The sequence below is a fragment of the Hemibagrus wyckioides genome, linkage group LG11 (assembly GCF_019097595.1).
Source record: "Hemibagrus wyckioides isolate EC202008001 linkage group LG11, SWU_Hwy_1.0, whole genome shotgun sequence".
In the NCBI taxonomy this organism is placed as follows: domain Eukaryota; kingdom Metazoa; phylum Chordata; class Actinopteri; order Siluriformes; family Bagridae; genus Hemibagrus; species Hemibagrus wyckioides.
This window is the reverse complement of record NC_080720.1, coordinates 8,212,207-8,227,814: the sequence shown is the minus strand read 5'-3', so window position 1 is coordinate 8,227,814 and position 15,608 is coordinate 8,212,207. Positions and strand designations below refer to the sequence as shown.

General features: G+C 36.7%; 1 protein-coding gene across 1 annotated transcript in view; it reads left to right on the top strand.

Annotated features, from left to right (window-relative positions):
* The first annotated feature begins 8,635 nt into the window (after positions 1-8,635).
* Positions 8,636-15,608, top strand: part of ghrhrb (growth hormone releasing hormone receptor b) — a 55,413-nt gene continuing 48,440 nt past the window's right edge. Inside the window, exon 1 of the mRNA XM_058403570.1 lies at positions 8,636-8,928. Within this exon, the coding sequence (XP_058259553.1) occupies positions 8,851-8,928 (78 nt within the window). The 5' untranslated portion in view covers positions 8,636-8,850. The remainder of the gene's footprint in view (positions 8,929-15,608) is intronic.

The window sequence follows — 15,608 nt, the reverse complement described above, 5'->3', positions numbered from 1 at the left end:
GTTTGTTTTGTTATGCTAGAATTTTTATCAGAACTTTTCTTTACAGAGATTTGAATGTAACCGCCCCGATATCTTTTCAGCTGTAGGAAAAGATACAGATAATTAGGGTTAGACTGAAGTATAGGGTTAGCATCTAATTTGTATTCATCTAATAACATTACCCTCACCCATTCAAATTCTTTAAAAACAGTGTAAACAATCTTCTAAATCTCTAAATCTTCCATGTTTAAAAAGCAGTTTTAATCTCCTCAGAGACTAGGGCTTCCTGATACAGAAATGTCTGAACACGATTAACCATAATACTGAAAATAAGGATTTTTTTTATTCCCTCCTTGGCTATTTATCATCTGACTTAATAGGACTGTAAAGGAGCATCTGGCTAAAGCTAATCAAAGGGTGACTAATGTGAAAACTTATCTGTGTTTGACCTTGTAATTGGTCAGAGAGTGTTTATTTTGCTTTCTTTTTACAAAGTGACTGTATGCTATTAAAATTGACATATAAATACTTTTAAAACACGAAAGCCTTTTTATGACTAATGGAAACAGAATAACACCAAGATAATTACCATAATTACCTAACTAAATGAAAGTGCTTAAAATGTAAAGCCATTACATTTACTGAAATTACTTAACCATATTTCTTAGTAATAACTAAAGGGAAATTTAAATACCCTAATGGCCTGTATGTGGTATCTAAAAGACCTGAAGGTGAGATAATGATAAAAGATATTTTAACTTTATACATTTATATAAAGAACCATTAAGCCGTTTGTGGTTGGTGGGGGGGTGGGGGTTAGTGGGTGTCTATCTATCTATCTATCTATCTATCTATCTATCTATCTATCTATCTATCTATCTATCTATCTATCTAATGCTTCCATATGATATATTTGGGAAAAGCTATCAGGTCATGTTGCATTCCACATCATATTAAAATGAATAAATTAATAATTGCAATTTCCTCTACTTACTAATAAACCAAACACATTACTCCCCCTAGCCTACATATCTTAATGAAAAGCAATTTAAATACCAGATTAATTAAGTTGCTAAAAATATCCATTTTTCATCTGCAGGATATTATCAAACACAACATGGCGCCCATTCATAATGTTACTACTAATCATGTACACCTAGCATCAAGATTATTATTACATTACTGTAATGCACTTAGAACTAATACTTCAAGCTACTGTCGATTCAAAATATAGCAGGAAGAGGAGCATTTGAGCTCATCATCATTCCCATCCGATCTAATCTACCTGCATACAGAATGTTGATTCTGACTCACAACGACTGCTTAATAACACTCTACATTTACTACATTCACAACACAGGACACTTTGTGTTGGGATAAAACACTGGAGGAATTCTGTTCTGTGTCAGTAGTATTTGTAATGGCTGTATGATAAACAGAGGCTACACGCCTATTACAATGCATGCAAGTTTAATATAATAATCTAATATTATAATAAGGATGAATTGAATTTTATTTTTGAATAGAATCTGGCATCTGAGGCAGACTTAATTGTTTGCATAAAATACAGCTCATTTAATATAAACTAGCAAATGCAAGGACACGTATTTTAATAAGTTGAAGAATAAGAATGAGGCGTATGTTACATACAATCATTTTTTTCCCCAGCAGACTGAGGTCAGTCTGATTATACTAAAACTGTCAGTAGTTAGTCATCATTATTGCTGTAAGATGGATTAGGACCAATTATTATTATTTTTTGCATATAATTTGGATATGTGCTGTATATGAAAGAAGAAAACTGTGTGGATTTATTATCTTTTTATTTCATATCTTGTATTCTATTTGTACATTTATTATGCGGACACTATATAAGGCCTCGGCATGGTGCTAACCCTATTCACATCCTTGGATATCATTTCGGAGGCCTTTTACGGCACAGAACATGCGTAACATATTCAATATGTCAAATTTTATTTGCTCAAAAACATCTTTTTTGGAACTAATAACAGACATCTAAGTGAAGCAGGTGGTTCTGATAAACTCCCTGAAGTTCATCTTTGCTTATTTCAGGAGTACCTTTCAAATGAGAGATGAAGGATCATTGAGACGACAGAGCAGGTGTTGCACCTTAATTAGAAATGAAATTTTAATCTGATGTCTTACTCAAACCAGAGGTATCATTTATTCAAGTGTGCGTAGGACAAGTTCAACTTCTCTAATACACACAGACAAAAAATGGTCATTTATCACACGAGTATGCACGGCTGTACACAATGAACACTGATCAGTTCTACACATGATAAATTGCTCTAAGCCTCACTCAATTGCCTCACACATTTACATAAAAGAAAACGCCCCCAAATCACCATATATATGGTCACCCATGTCGCTTTGAAAGGGGGACTTTATGGCTATAGGTGTGCTCCAATTACATATAAAAAAAGGCTGCACTGGCATGTAAACCACTCCATTACTGTTGTATTTTCTGCTACTGTGTTTGAAAATGGTTCTTTCGAACGTCTCCGATCTTTGATCTGCACATACAGCTACTGTTTCCCCGAGCGACAGGATTTTATTACAGCTAGAAATCTGTCCTAATTGGACCAATAGTCTTATCCTGTGTTTGTGTCCATGCACACAATGTCTCACACATTTCCATAAAGGAGAACGCCCCCCAAATCGCCTTATATGGTAAACCGACATCTCTTTAAAAGGGTGACTTTATAGCTGTACGTGTGCGATCTGTTGCTCTAATTACATTTAGGAAACATGGAAAAACATTTCCTCATTGTTGTATTTGCTGCTGCTTTATTTGGTGATGAATATGTGATACGAATGCTTGTAAGATAGTGTCATTATTCAGCTCATAGTTAGTTGGGAAAATCTAGACCTTATTGTTGAAATGTGCCCATGGCTAAAAACTTTTAGAAAGCATTTGAGGGTGCATGGGGATGCTACTGTTGCGTTTTGTTGGCCTTTCCAAAAGTGGGGCATGTTACTTGCAGAGATCAACTGAAATTGCACTGGGCGAAAAATAAAAAACATTCAGATCATGAGGCACTCATCATTCACATTCACATGTCAAAGTTTCCTGTGCTCTTTAAAAACATTTTCCCTGTGCAATGCTGCATGGGGCAAATCTTCAAGCAAGGCATCATCCCACTCCCAGTCTTTGGGTGTGACCTTTATATGATTTTACTTTACATTTCATCTGTGTTACCTGTCTGCACCTTGTTGTGAGCCCCATAGTCAGTAATTATGCTGCCAATAAGTGACATGTGGGACGGGAGCGCTTCGTATTCAGTTTACACATGATTACGCTTTTATACCGCTAGGTGTTTTCTGCATGTGCTTTTTCAAAATGAGATCTAAATATAGGTATATATTCCCATGCACAATAATCTGAAGAGTGATGTTCTGTTTGTAATGGCCATGCACAATTTATGCACAACATTATGCGTATACACATTGATAAATGAGACAGAAAATTATACAATATTTTTTAAAAAAACCTGCTTTTAGGTTTTCATACAGTAATATACAAGCCTTTCTATTCTATAATAACTTATATAATATTTTACAATATGTTGTATGTTATATAGCATTATATTGTATAGTATTATATACAAGCTAATGTGTAGTAACCTATATTAAAATGTACAGTAATGATTCTACTAATTACATACATTTCTCTACAGTAACATAATAATCTACAGTAAATTGCATACTAATGTGAAGTAACTACTATTAAAATGTACAGTAATTCATGTAATAATATCCAGTAACATAATAATTTACAGTACCTAAAAACTAACTTATACACAAAATTACAGTAGCCTATCTTAATGTATAGACACATATATTACACAGTAACCTATTTAATGTATACTAAATTCTATACTATAGTGCAGCAACTTATGAAATATACAGTAATTATATGCTAATTTATAGTCATTTATGCATTAAAGTATAGTAACAGACACACTAGTAACTTATACACTGGTGTAGGCCCACAGTAATGTATACATATACATTTTATATATAAACCTTTATATTCTACAATAACTTTTATAATGTTATAGAGTATGTTGTATATTATATATTGTATAGTATTATATACTGTACATACTAGTATATAACATAGTAACATATTAAATTAAATTGTACAGTATTGATTACGTTAAGGGTGATGTGCAGAGTTGCAGCAACTATAGGGGGATAAAGTTGATGAGCCATACAATGAAGCTATGGGAAAGAGTAGTGGAAGCTAGGTAAAGGAAGGTAGTGGAAATCTGTGAGCAGCAGTATGGCTTCATGCCCAGAAAGAGCACAACAGATGCAATTTTTGCTCTGAGAATGTTGATGGAGAAGTATAGGGATGGTCAGAGAGAGTTGCATTGTGTCTTTGTAGACTTGGAGAAAGCGTATGACAGGGTGCCAAGAGAAGAGCTGTGGTACTGTATGAGGAAGTCAGGAGTAGCAGAGAAGTATGTCAGAGTGGTGCAGGACATGTATGAGAGGAGCAGGACAGTGGGAAGGTGTGCTGTAGGGCAGACAGAGGAGTTCAAAGTGGAGGTGGGACTGCATCAGGGATCGGCTCTGAGCCCCTTCCTGTTTGCTATGGTGATGGACCAGATGTCAGAGGAGGTCAGACAGGAGTCTCCTTGGACAATGATGTTTGCAGATGACATTGTGATCTGTAGTGAGAGCAGGGAGCAGGTGGAGGAAAACCTGGAGAGGTGGAGGTTTGCGCTGGAGAGAAGAGGAATGAAAGTCAGTCATAGTAAGACTGAGTACATGTGTGTGAATGAAAGGGAGGGAAGTGGAACAGTAAGATTACAGGGTGAAGAGGTGAAGAAGGTACAGGAGTTAAAGTACTTGGGGTCAACGGTCCAGAGTAATGGAGAGTGTAGGAAAGAGGTAAAGAAGAGTGCAGGCAGGTTGGAATGGGTGGAGAAAGGTGTCGGGAGTTCTGTGTGATAGAAAAATTTCAGTGAGAATCAAGGGGAAGGTGTACAGGACAGTGGTGAGACCAGCCATGCTGTATGATTTAGAGACAGTATCACTGAGACAGAGCTGGAGGTAGCAGAGCTGAAGATGTTGAGGTTCTCTTTGGGAGTGAGACGGTTGGACAGGATTAGGAACGAGTACATCAGAGGGACAGCTCATGTTGGACGTTTGGGGGGACAAAGTTAGGGAGGGCAGATTAAGATGGTTTGGACATGTCCAGAGGAGGGAGAGTGAGTATATTGGTAGGAGAATGTTGGACATGGAGCTGCCAGGCAGGAGGCAAAGAGGAAGGCCAAAGAGGAGGTATATGGATTTAATAAATGAGGATATGAAGCTAGTGGGTGCAAGTGTTGAGGATGCAGAAGATAGGGATAGGTGGAGAGAGATGATTCACTGTGGAGACCCCTGAAGGGAAAAGCTGAAAGAAGAAGTATTGATTATGTTAACCAACAGTAATATGTAGTAACTAATATTAAAAAGTATAGTCATTTATGTAATAATATCCATTAACATATAATGATGTGCAGTAAATTACATAGCAATGTTTAGTAGCTAATATTACAATGTCCATTAATGTTAACACTAACATACATATCCTATATTGATGTATAGACACACACACACACACACACATATATATATATATATACTAATATACAGTAACTTATACACTGGTGTAGGCCCACAGTAATGTGTAATTAAAACTATTTCTTTTATTCCTCATTGTAGTTATGTGTCATTTTGTGGATAATAAATTCATATTTAGAATACTGATTGATGTCAAAGATTAACATTATTAATTACAAACATTTAAGCATTCTAATAAACCTGTCATTGGTTATATTCACCATATTAGCACGTTCGCCTCACACCTCCAGTGTCCTGGGTTTGAGGCTCGCTCCCCCTCACTGTGTGTGGAGTTTGCATGTTCTCCCCATGCTTGGTGGGTTTCCTCCGGGTGCTTTGGTTTCCTCGCACAGTCCAAAGACATGCTTCTAGGCTGATTGGAGTCTCTAAATTGCCCGTAGTGTGTGAATGTGTGAGTGAATGAGTGTGTGTGTGTTTGCTCTGCGATGGGTTGGCACTCCGTCCAGGGTGTATCCTGCCTTGATGCCCGACGACACCTGAGATGAGGCACAGGCTCCCCGTAACCCGATAATAGATCAGATAATCGGTACAGACAATGAAATGAAATGAAAAATAATAATAAAACCATTCTGTATCAAATCATTATACAGCTTACTGCTTACATAAAGATCTTTATGCTGCTCTTTAATTGACACTGTTTCCATGAGCGACTCATTGTATAACAGCTGTAATCTGTCCTAATTAGGCCAGTTGGTCTACTCCGTGTTTCTGTCAATGCAGTTCAGGATGTACTATTGAGTTTTAGATTGACTGCTGTGCCCATGCCTGAACAAATTCAGGATTTTTTTTTTTAACTAATGTAGAAATGACTGTGATACACTCATCTCAAACATCTGGTATCAGCACTAGATTAAAAAAATTGTCAATATCTTGAGAGTTAGAGCGATACTTTCAAGCAAACGAGGGGGAAAATGTCTATTTGTTATGAGAGGTGGACTAATTGGTTTGGAGCACACTACTGATTCAGTTCTTCTAGATATTCCACATGCACTGTACATGTTGTACTGAAGAATGTTATACCCTAAATAGACTATTTATTCAATCTGCATGATCTGACCTGTATATTGAATACTGTCATTTACGTATATGCAACAATTATGTGCATTATGCATCACTATTTATGCCTATGCTTATTCCTGCTCAGCATTTATACAAATCAAAATATATATATATATATATATATATATATATATATATATATATATATATATCCTTTAAGAAGATTGAAGCCGGAAAAAGAAACAACGTTCAAATCCCACCCTCTTCTTTTTTTTCAGCATGAGACAGCTGAATGCCATAGGGTTCTTCTGTCCAGCTAAGATAATATTTTGAATAAAAACATCACACGGTCATGTTCCCTTACAGGCAAAGTCCCCTGAGGGTCAGATTTAGTCGAACAAATGCTCAGAAGTGATCATAAGTTCACTCCTTCTAATCCCTGCTGATTTAAAATAATTAGAATCTGGTCAAGCATTTTTCAGGGACAGCGTGATGTATGAGTGAGGGATGATGTGGTGGATGGGAGCTTCTTTCTCTCCATTAGGCAGCAGAAAATTAGTAGTAACTTTGGGTGAGGTAAAGAAGGTATTAATTTTTCTATAACAACTAATTTTCTTTCTCTAGTTTGTATAATAACACCATTTTCACAGGGATGATGGACACACCAGATAAAGAGATATCGTATATTAGCTTCAGGATGGAGGCTAACTTACTTGTTTTGTGGCTGTTCCACAACATTAAATACAACTAAAAAATCTAAAAAAGTATGATGTGTCATTTTTAATAAATAGCACTGGCAAGCTGCTAGGCTATAATAGGAATGCTGCAGGACATGCTGCTATAAGAAAATACCAACTTCAGGGTGGAAACAATAACTGCACTTTAAGTCAGGCTGCATCACACTACCCTGTTGTTGATTATTTGCCTGTCCTGCCATTTGTCAATAGATTCATCACCTATGTCAAAATTAAATATATGATCGTTAAATATTTAATAATACCTTCTGGAATAAAAAAAAAGTAACCAGGGAAGACAATTGAGTCATACAGATGAAACTTGGTGTGTTTGTGGGTGAGTGTAGGTGCTGGATATGAAAATGGTAATGCTGATCGGTGTCATGACATTCAACAAATCAATGCCGGCATGTTTATCCAACCTTGATATTTCTCCAAGCCATTTTTCACACTTTTTCCCCACTCGATCAAGGTGCAGAAAAAAAGTTTAATCTGTCTCTTGCTTGACCTTGATCCTACACGTTTCTGCTTAGATAAATATTAGCTGCGGGTGACACAGTGGTGCAGTTTATCTTGGGTTACTGTCTGAGTGGAGTTTCCACGCCTATGTCCATGTGGGTTTCCTCAAAAATTTTAATGGTTTCCTCTAACCTCCCAAAAACATAGATGAATTCACAATCATGATTTGCCTCTTAGGTCTGAATATGTGTGAATGGCATGTTGTGGTGGATTGGCATCACATCCAAATTCCTGAATTCTTGTTTATTCTCAATGCTCAAGGCAAAGGCTCAACCACCACACTGACCAGGATCAGCAGTTACCAAAATGAATGGATGAATGAATGAATGAATGAATGAATATGATGTCCAAAAAGGTTAATTCCAGTGGACTCTTTGACCCTGTAGCAAGCTTGAATAACCTTATTTTGTAATTCTTACAGACTACACCTTATTTATTCAGCACATTTTATTTTTTTTTTCCCTCGAGCTTATTCATACAAATACAACGCTAAAAAATGCTGAATTAACGCAACACTTGCTGTTATTTGCTGTATGTATATATTATTTACTCTTAGAAGTCTGATCTTAAGTGTTAAGTCAGTACTGATGACTTTGCTGAGTGTATTACTCCGGATTTATGAGTCTAGTTCGTGGCTGAATGTTAATACTAATATGTTAATGTGATGCGAGATGTGCGGGAGTGCGCGTGAGGCAGGGAGGTGCGGCTGCAGCAGTGCGCTGTGCGTCTCTGGCACACGCGCACACACACACACACACAGCTCACTCCATCAGTACACTTCAGGAAAGCCACCCACTCTGCACACCACTGCTGTCACCGAGGGAGAATCCGGTGCTTGATTAATAATTAAACATCCGTGTAGATTCGGTTATGTAGCAGTGTGGACTGAGCCGAGTAGACACGCGTTTATCGGTCCATTCGACTGTAAAGTCTCTCGACGCACACCTGAATTCAGAACATGATACTTTCTAGGAATTTGTTAACTTTCAGAGTCGTCCTGCTGACATGGTGGATCCACCACTGTACCTGGCAAACGGTAAGCACTGTAAATAAACTACTGGTTACAGTTTACTGGGAGCTGAGTTTACTGGGAGCTGAGTTTACTGGGAGCTGCATGGGGGAGTTTGTTTAGGAAGCGGACCGGACGCGCTGTCACTGTGGTCGTCTTTTCTTTAACAGCTACTGTCAATCTCCCAAGTGTTTGTTCAAGACAAGCACAGCGTCAGTGAAAGAGTAGGAGCATACGGCTGTTTCCTTTGTGTTTCGGCACAATAACATAAAATAGAAACAAAAAGGAATATGATAGAATATAACAATGAAAGAGAACTGATTTTCTTTTAAACAAATTATAATAGAGAGTACGACAGAACCGAATATAATAGAATATAATAGAACCAATAAGAACAGAACAGAAGAGGACAGAACAAAATAAACAGAATAACAAAATAAAACAGGAGAGAATTGCAGAGCAGAGCAGAAAATTACGGAATATAATATAATATCTTTACTGCCACTGTACAAGTAGTGCAATCAGTTTTGCTAGAATAGAATAGAATAGAATAGAATAGAATAGAATAGAATAGAATAACCAAATATAGAACAAAATATGATAGAATACAGCAAATCATTACAGACCTAAATAGTGTAGAGAAGAGGAAATAGAACCGAATATAACAGAACCAGGTCGAACAGAAGAGGAAAGAGCCAAAGAGAATAAAACAGAATTCAGGCAAAGAGATTAATATAAACAAAACAGAATAGATTACAGAACAGAATAAAATTGAACAGAACAGAACAGAATGGAGTAGATTAGAGTATCTCCACAGCCAAATGTATACAACTTAACTTCGCTAGAATAGAATGTTACAAGAACAAAATTACAACAGAGCAGACACGAATAGAAAAAAAAAACATATCAACAGAAGAGAATCGATGAATAGAATAGGATAGAATAGAGCAATGTGGAGTAAAACAAAATAGAACAAAAATATTTGTACTGTCATAGTATAAGTATGTAGTGAAATGAGGTTTGCTGGAACAGAGTAGAACCGAACAGGACCCTTCTTTGTGATTAATACAATCCTTCGGTAATTATTATTCTAACAGAGAATATGTAGGTAATAGAAATAATAGAATGCTGTATAGAACAAGAGGAAATGTGCTAGTAGTTACAGGTTATAGAGGCAATGCACTGTAGATTCATAGTGCACATGATGCTGGAGTGACACTCACATATTCTCATATTCTAATGTGTAATAGTGCAATAAAACAGTAGCAGTGTTCAACAATCCACTGCTGCCACTGATGTTAACATGCAAATGTGTGAGAATCGCATGTAATACAATCCCAGGGATGTATCAGAGTAATATTAACGGCTGCAAAGAGAATAATTCATGCTGTATCAGGGAGAGCAAAGCCTCTGTGTACATGTGCATGCTTATAAGTAAGTCGCAGTAGAGAAGAATTGCTTTGCTTGTAGTACAGTGTGTATACAGAGTGCCTTGAATAACTATTCACAACCTATGAACTTTTTCACATTTTATAGTGTACAGTTAATGAACTAAAATGGACTTAAGTAGAATTACTTGTCATAAATCTACACAAAATAGTCTTATGCACAAAGGTAAATATTCATTCAAGGGCACTTTATACCATCACAAAGTTTGTCAAGCAGCATGTATCAGCGATCTTATGCATCCACTGGTTGATTTATTAGAATATGCATTAGTTTCGTTTGCATCTTAACATACTAATTGGTTTGCCGTTTGCTGTATATTGCTTTTTAAATACATATACAGTGTTTGTATCAACTTATTTGGTGCATGTTATGTTATATATATGGCTTCTAAACTGAATTAATACTGTACACCTGAAGAATGATTGGATTTGCTAATTGTCTGCAAGATCCACTGTTCTGTTTATTACAGAGCAAATAATCCAGTAACGCAGCCTTTGTTTCCACTGCTATAAAGATCAGGTTCATGTCCATCACAGCACTGAAGTCATGATTTTAAATTTTAGCTTGCATTATTTTCTTCATCTTAAGTTTTGAAGGTGTCCCTGTAAATCACAGCCTTGTTTGTTTGTTTTTTTAAATAAAGTAAAAATATTTTTAAGCCCTATATTGCCTTTTAAGCCACATTTAGTTGCATTTAGTAATATAATTACAATATATTACATTTATTATTGTTACGTCTGACCGTTACACTGGCTGCCTGGGTAATTCCTAATTAAGCTCATACATCAATTAAAACCACTGCAGGATTTTTCACACTTCACAGCTTTAATATGTTTTAATCCCTATTTTACATCCATAGGTCATTTTGTCTTTAGGTCATTCTCCTCCAGGTGATCACTGATCGCAGAATTTGACCTTTATAATTGTGCCATGTTTCAAGTCTACACTGAAAATGAACCATCTCTTCCTATTAGGGGGCTTTTTCTTCTTTCTCCAGTTTAAAAAATATTACTTTTTTTAATTATTTTATTATTTATTATTTGCTAATGATGCTTTTTCTGATTAGTCAGACGAAATAAAATGATTTGCCACTATACAGACTCCACCAAACCAGCAGTAGGTGCTATGCACCTCAATAAAAATGATTGCCCCAACAGCGGTATTGGTGTCTCCTTTAGATAATACTTTGTCATCTTGATCATCTAACCTGTACACTGGAAACAAACTGCAGGACACTGACTCAGAGGGTCTGAGCACCATGCCCTTTCTTGAGCCGTCTGTTCCGTTATTATGTCTCCCGTTGAGGTACATTTCACGAAATTGCATCTTGTCTTAACACTGAATGTCTGCTGTCACGAGCATAAAATAGCAGCAAGTCTGTGTTGTGTGCCTAGCATTGTCAAACCTGTTAATGGCAGATCTTACAAAGCTTGCACATTACATTAATGTGACTCTTGGGGAATTTCACAGCAAGGAGGCTGTAGTTTTCTGCACTTACCATAGACGAGACGCTCTATGTTCTACAGGCGCATACAAGTAACGGTTAAGCTTTTTTTTAGCACAGAACATGGTACAATAGTCACAATGTGTTTCTTTTCCCCCAAAGACTTGCCATTTAAGCACTCAGTAGCACAGTAAGTGAAGTGTATGGACTCGTATCTTAAATGTTCTTGATTAATTTTTGTGTCATTAGTAGCTATTACTGGTTTAGGATTTAGCATCAAATACAATATGGTTTAAGTGCTTACATTCTGTGGTTTAAACTGTGGTTAAATGCATTGAATTTGACACTATAAAATGTTATACACACTCATTCTGGTACATACTCTGGAGACAGGTCTGTAAATAAAATGTCCAAATATCGAGCGCTTACTATATTGGCTTCAGGTCTCTCACAATAAAAAAAGAAATTAATATATAAATCTTAAAAAAAAAATTACAGATATATACTCTGTCACTGAGAATGAGAAGGGGTTCAGTTTGAACATGCCGTCTTGTATTCTTGTGTGTGTGAGGAGTGCAAACAACCGACTAGTCATGTCAATCTTTGTCTTATGGATTAGAATAAAGGATAAAACTAAGCAATGATTAAACATTTGCATGCATCGAATGCATGAGCCGCGCATCCCGTGCATGTTGAATATCTAGCCCAGTTAATGGTCTTCCTGAACTCTGCAAAGACACTACTGCAATCCAGAGTAAAATATGGTTCATACCAACCAACAACATGAAAATAAAATGTAATACATTGCAAATCTGGCCTCATGTTTTAAATAATGCTGTAGGCTATTATTTGAATTCTGTTGCTATAGTGATTTGTTTTTTAACAAAGCTGACTTTTTGCCATTAAATGCTGTGGAGGGCAGTCGGATCCTGCACTACCTGACATTTTAAAATACTCATATAGCTCTGGAAAAAAAAAATAAGAGACCACTGCCCGATCTCCAGATTTGAACCCTATTGAAAACCTCATCAAGAGGAAGATGGATGGTCACAAACCATCAAGCAAAGCTGAGCTGTTCGCTTTTTTGCAAAAAGAGTGGTATAAAGTTCCCCAACAGCAACGTGAGAAACTGGTGGAGAGCATGGAGCCAAAACACATGGTTATTCCACCAAATACTGATTTCTTAATGTCATTTAGCCGAAGCATTAACACAATTTGTTTACAGATTATTTGCATTTCGTTTTATTTGAGGTATTAAAGCTCTGCAAATACTGCATGATCTTGGGTTATTTTGATGTGTTGTCATTTCCTTTAAATATACACTCTAAATAACAATAGTTATATTTTGAATTTAGGAGAAATATTGTCAGCAGTTCACAAAAAAATGAAACAAAACTCTTCATCTCACCAATACATGAACCTGGAAGAAGAAGAAAAACATAAGAAACGGATTATTTTGCAGTGTCTCTTATTTTTTTCCAGAGCTGTATATTAAGAGAGAAATATTCTGATAAATGAAATTAATTATTTCTTTCACCCTGGCATATTGTTTAAACGACATAAATAAAAAAGAACACTAGTTATTTAACATTTATTGAGAAAACAGATTTCCTGTTATCCAGTTTGATCAACCCTGTAGTCCAAAATCATGCTTTACTTTCAAATCCTGGTAGTTCTCAAAAAAACCCAACTCAGCAGTCATGACCAGTTACTACCTCAGGCAAATGCAGGGGACAAAACTGCCTTTATAAATTTGTCTGTATTACTCATCAGCATAAACAGAAGCAAATCAATACTGTGATGAAATGTGATTGTTGCTTGGCGAGCTTTCTAATGACCTGCCGTTGGCTTTCCTGAATGGTGCTTCATTTCCTATCATAATCTTTTTCAGAGCCTCAGCTTTGGGGCAGCTATACATTATCTTACCAGCAGCATGATCCTTATCTGCCTATTAGTTTTCTCTTTTGTCTCACTATGTTTAATGTCAATCGCCAATTGATATTTTTTTAACGCAAGAGGTAATCAGGCTAGGGGACACAAATTAGTTTGCAGTCTAGATAAGGTCGTGTAAACCCATTGTGTGGTCTAGTTAACATAAAATTAAAAATACATTCAGCATCCTCTTTAATAGGAATACTTACACACCTGTGTATTTCTACAGTTATCCAATCAGCCAGTCATGTGACAACAGTACGATGCTTAACGTTATGTAGACACAGGTCAAGAGCTTCAGGTAATGTTTTCATCAGACTTCAGAAAAAGTGTGATTCGGTGCCAGGTTTGAATACTTTAGAAACTGGGATTTTCACACAGAACAGTTTCTAGAGCAGGGGTGTCAAGTCTTATCTGGAAAGGGCCAGTGTGGGTGCAGGTTTTCATTCCATACAAACAGAAACCACACCTAAGTCTATTGAAAGCCAAGATCTGTTGATCGAACAGGTGGAATCAGGTGTAGCTCCTGCTGGATTGATATGAAAACCTGCACCCACACCGGCCCTTTGTGGATAAGATTGGACAGCCCTGCTCTAGAGTTTCATAGAAAGGTCTGTAAAACATAAAACATCCTGTGTGCAGAGGGTCTGTAAGCTGGAATTACTTATTTATGAGAAGGATCAGAGGAAAGTGACCAGACCGATCTGAGCTGACAGGAAGTACAAAAGACTCACCAAAACTGGATAGCTGAAAAGACAGAACAGTCCAGTTTGGGTGAGTCTGTGCCCATGACAGCCTCAGATTCCTGATCTTGACTGACAGGAGTGGAACCTGATGTGGTCTTCTGCTCATCCACCTCAAGATTTGATGTTTTGTGCGTGATGAGATGCTTTTCTGGTTAATCTAGCTGTGAGTGTTTATATGAGTGACTATATCCTTCTAAGCAACTCAAAGCAATCTGGATTTTCTTCTCACCTTTCTTATCAACAAGGCATTTCCACCCACAGAACTGCCACTCGATCTGTGTTCTTTGTTTTTTTTGCACCATCCTGTGTAAATTCTAAAGACTGTTGTGAGCCAAACTCCCAGAAAATCCCTGCAGTTTCTGAAATGCTCAAACCAGCCCATCTGGCACCAACAATCATGCCACAATTGAAGTCACAGAGATGTTTCTGATGTTTGATATGAACTTTAACTGAAGCTTTTGTTCAGCTACATGATGGCTGACCAGATAACGCAATGAATGCACACGTGTAAAGGTCTTCCTATTAAAGTGGATGGTGAGTGTATAATTACACTGGACTTCTTTGGGGTCCACTGCTGTCTTCTATATGATTTGTAATCTCTAATTTGTACTTTCATTTTTTTTAATCCTTAAATCTGATATTTAAATGGCTATAATTGGCTATAAGCTGTCAATTAATTTTATTACCGGAGTACCAGCTGCAAGGCAGATAACAGGTTTATAATAATGCAGTAATTTTAATACATCCCCTTTTTTATTGTAAAATCTGACATGGGGTCTTGAAGAAGGATAATCTGAGCTTTAAGGAGGAAACATACTGTTTAAATAAATAAATAAATAAATCTTATTATCTAAGATTTCTGTATGGAGATATTAAGGTAACATTTTTAAAGGACTCCCCTTATCAGTTGCTATGTGACAGACGGGAGGGAAAGTCTAAGCACAGAAGACTTTGTCGTGTTTGTTATGTCACTGAGAAACCACAAAGACATCTGTTGTTATAATGCTAAGACAGAAGGAAGCCAGGAAGATTAATGATACAGATAGCTGCAGCTAGGCATCTGAAGAATTCCCAAATGATTGTATGTTCAAAATTTCCATAATGCATGCTGACCAAGCACTGAACCACCACAATGC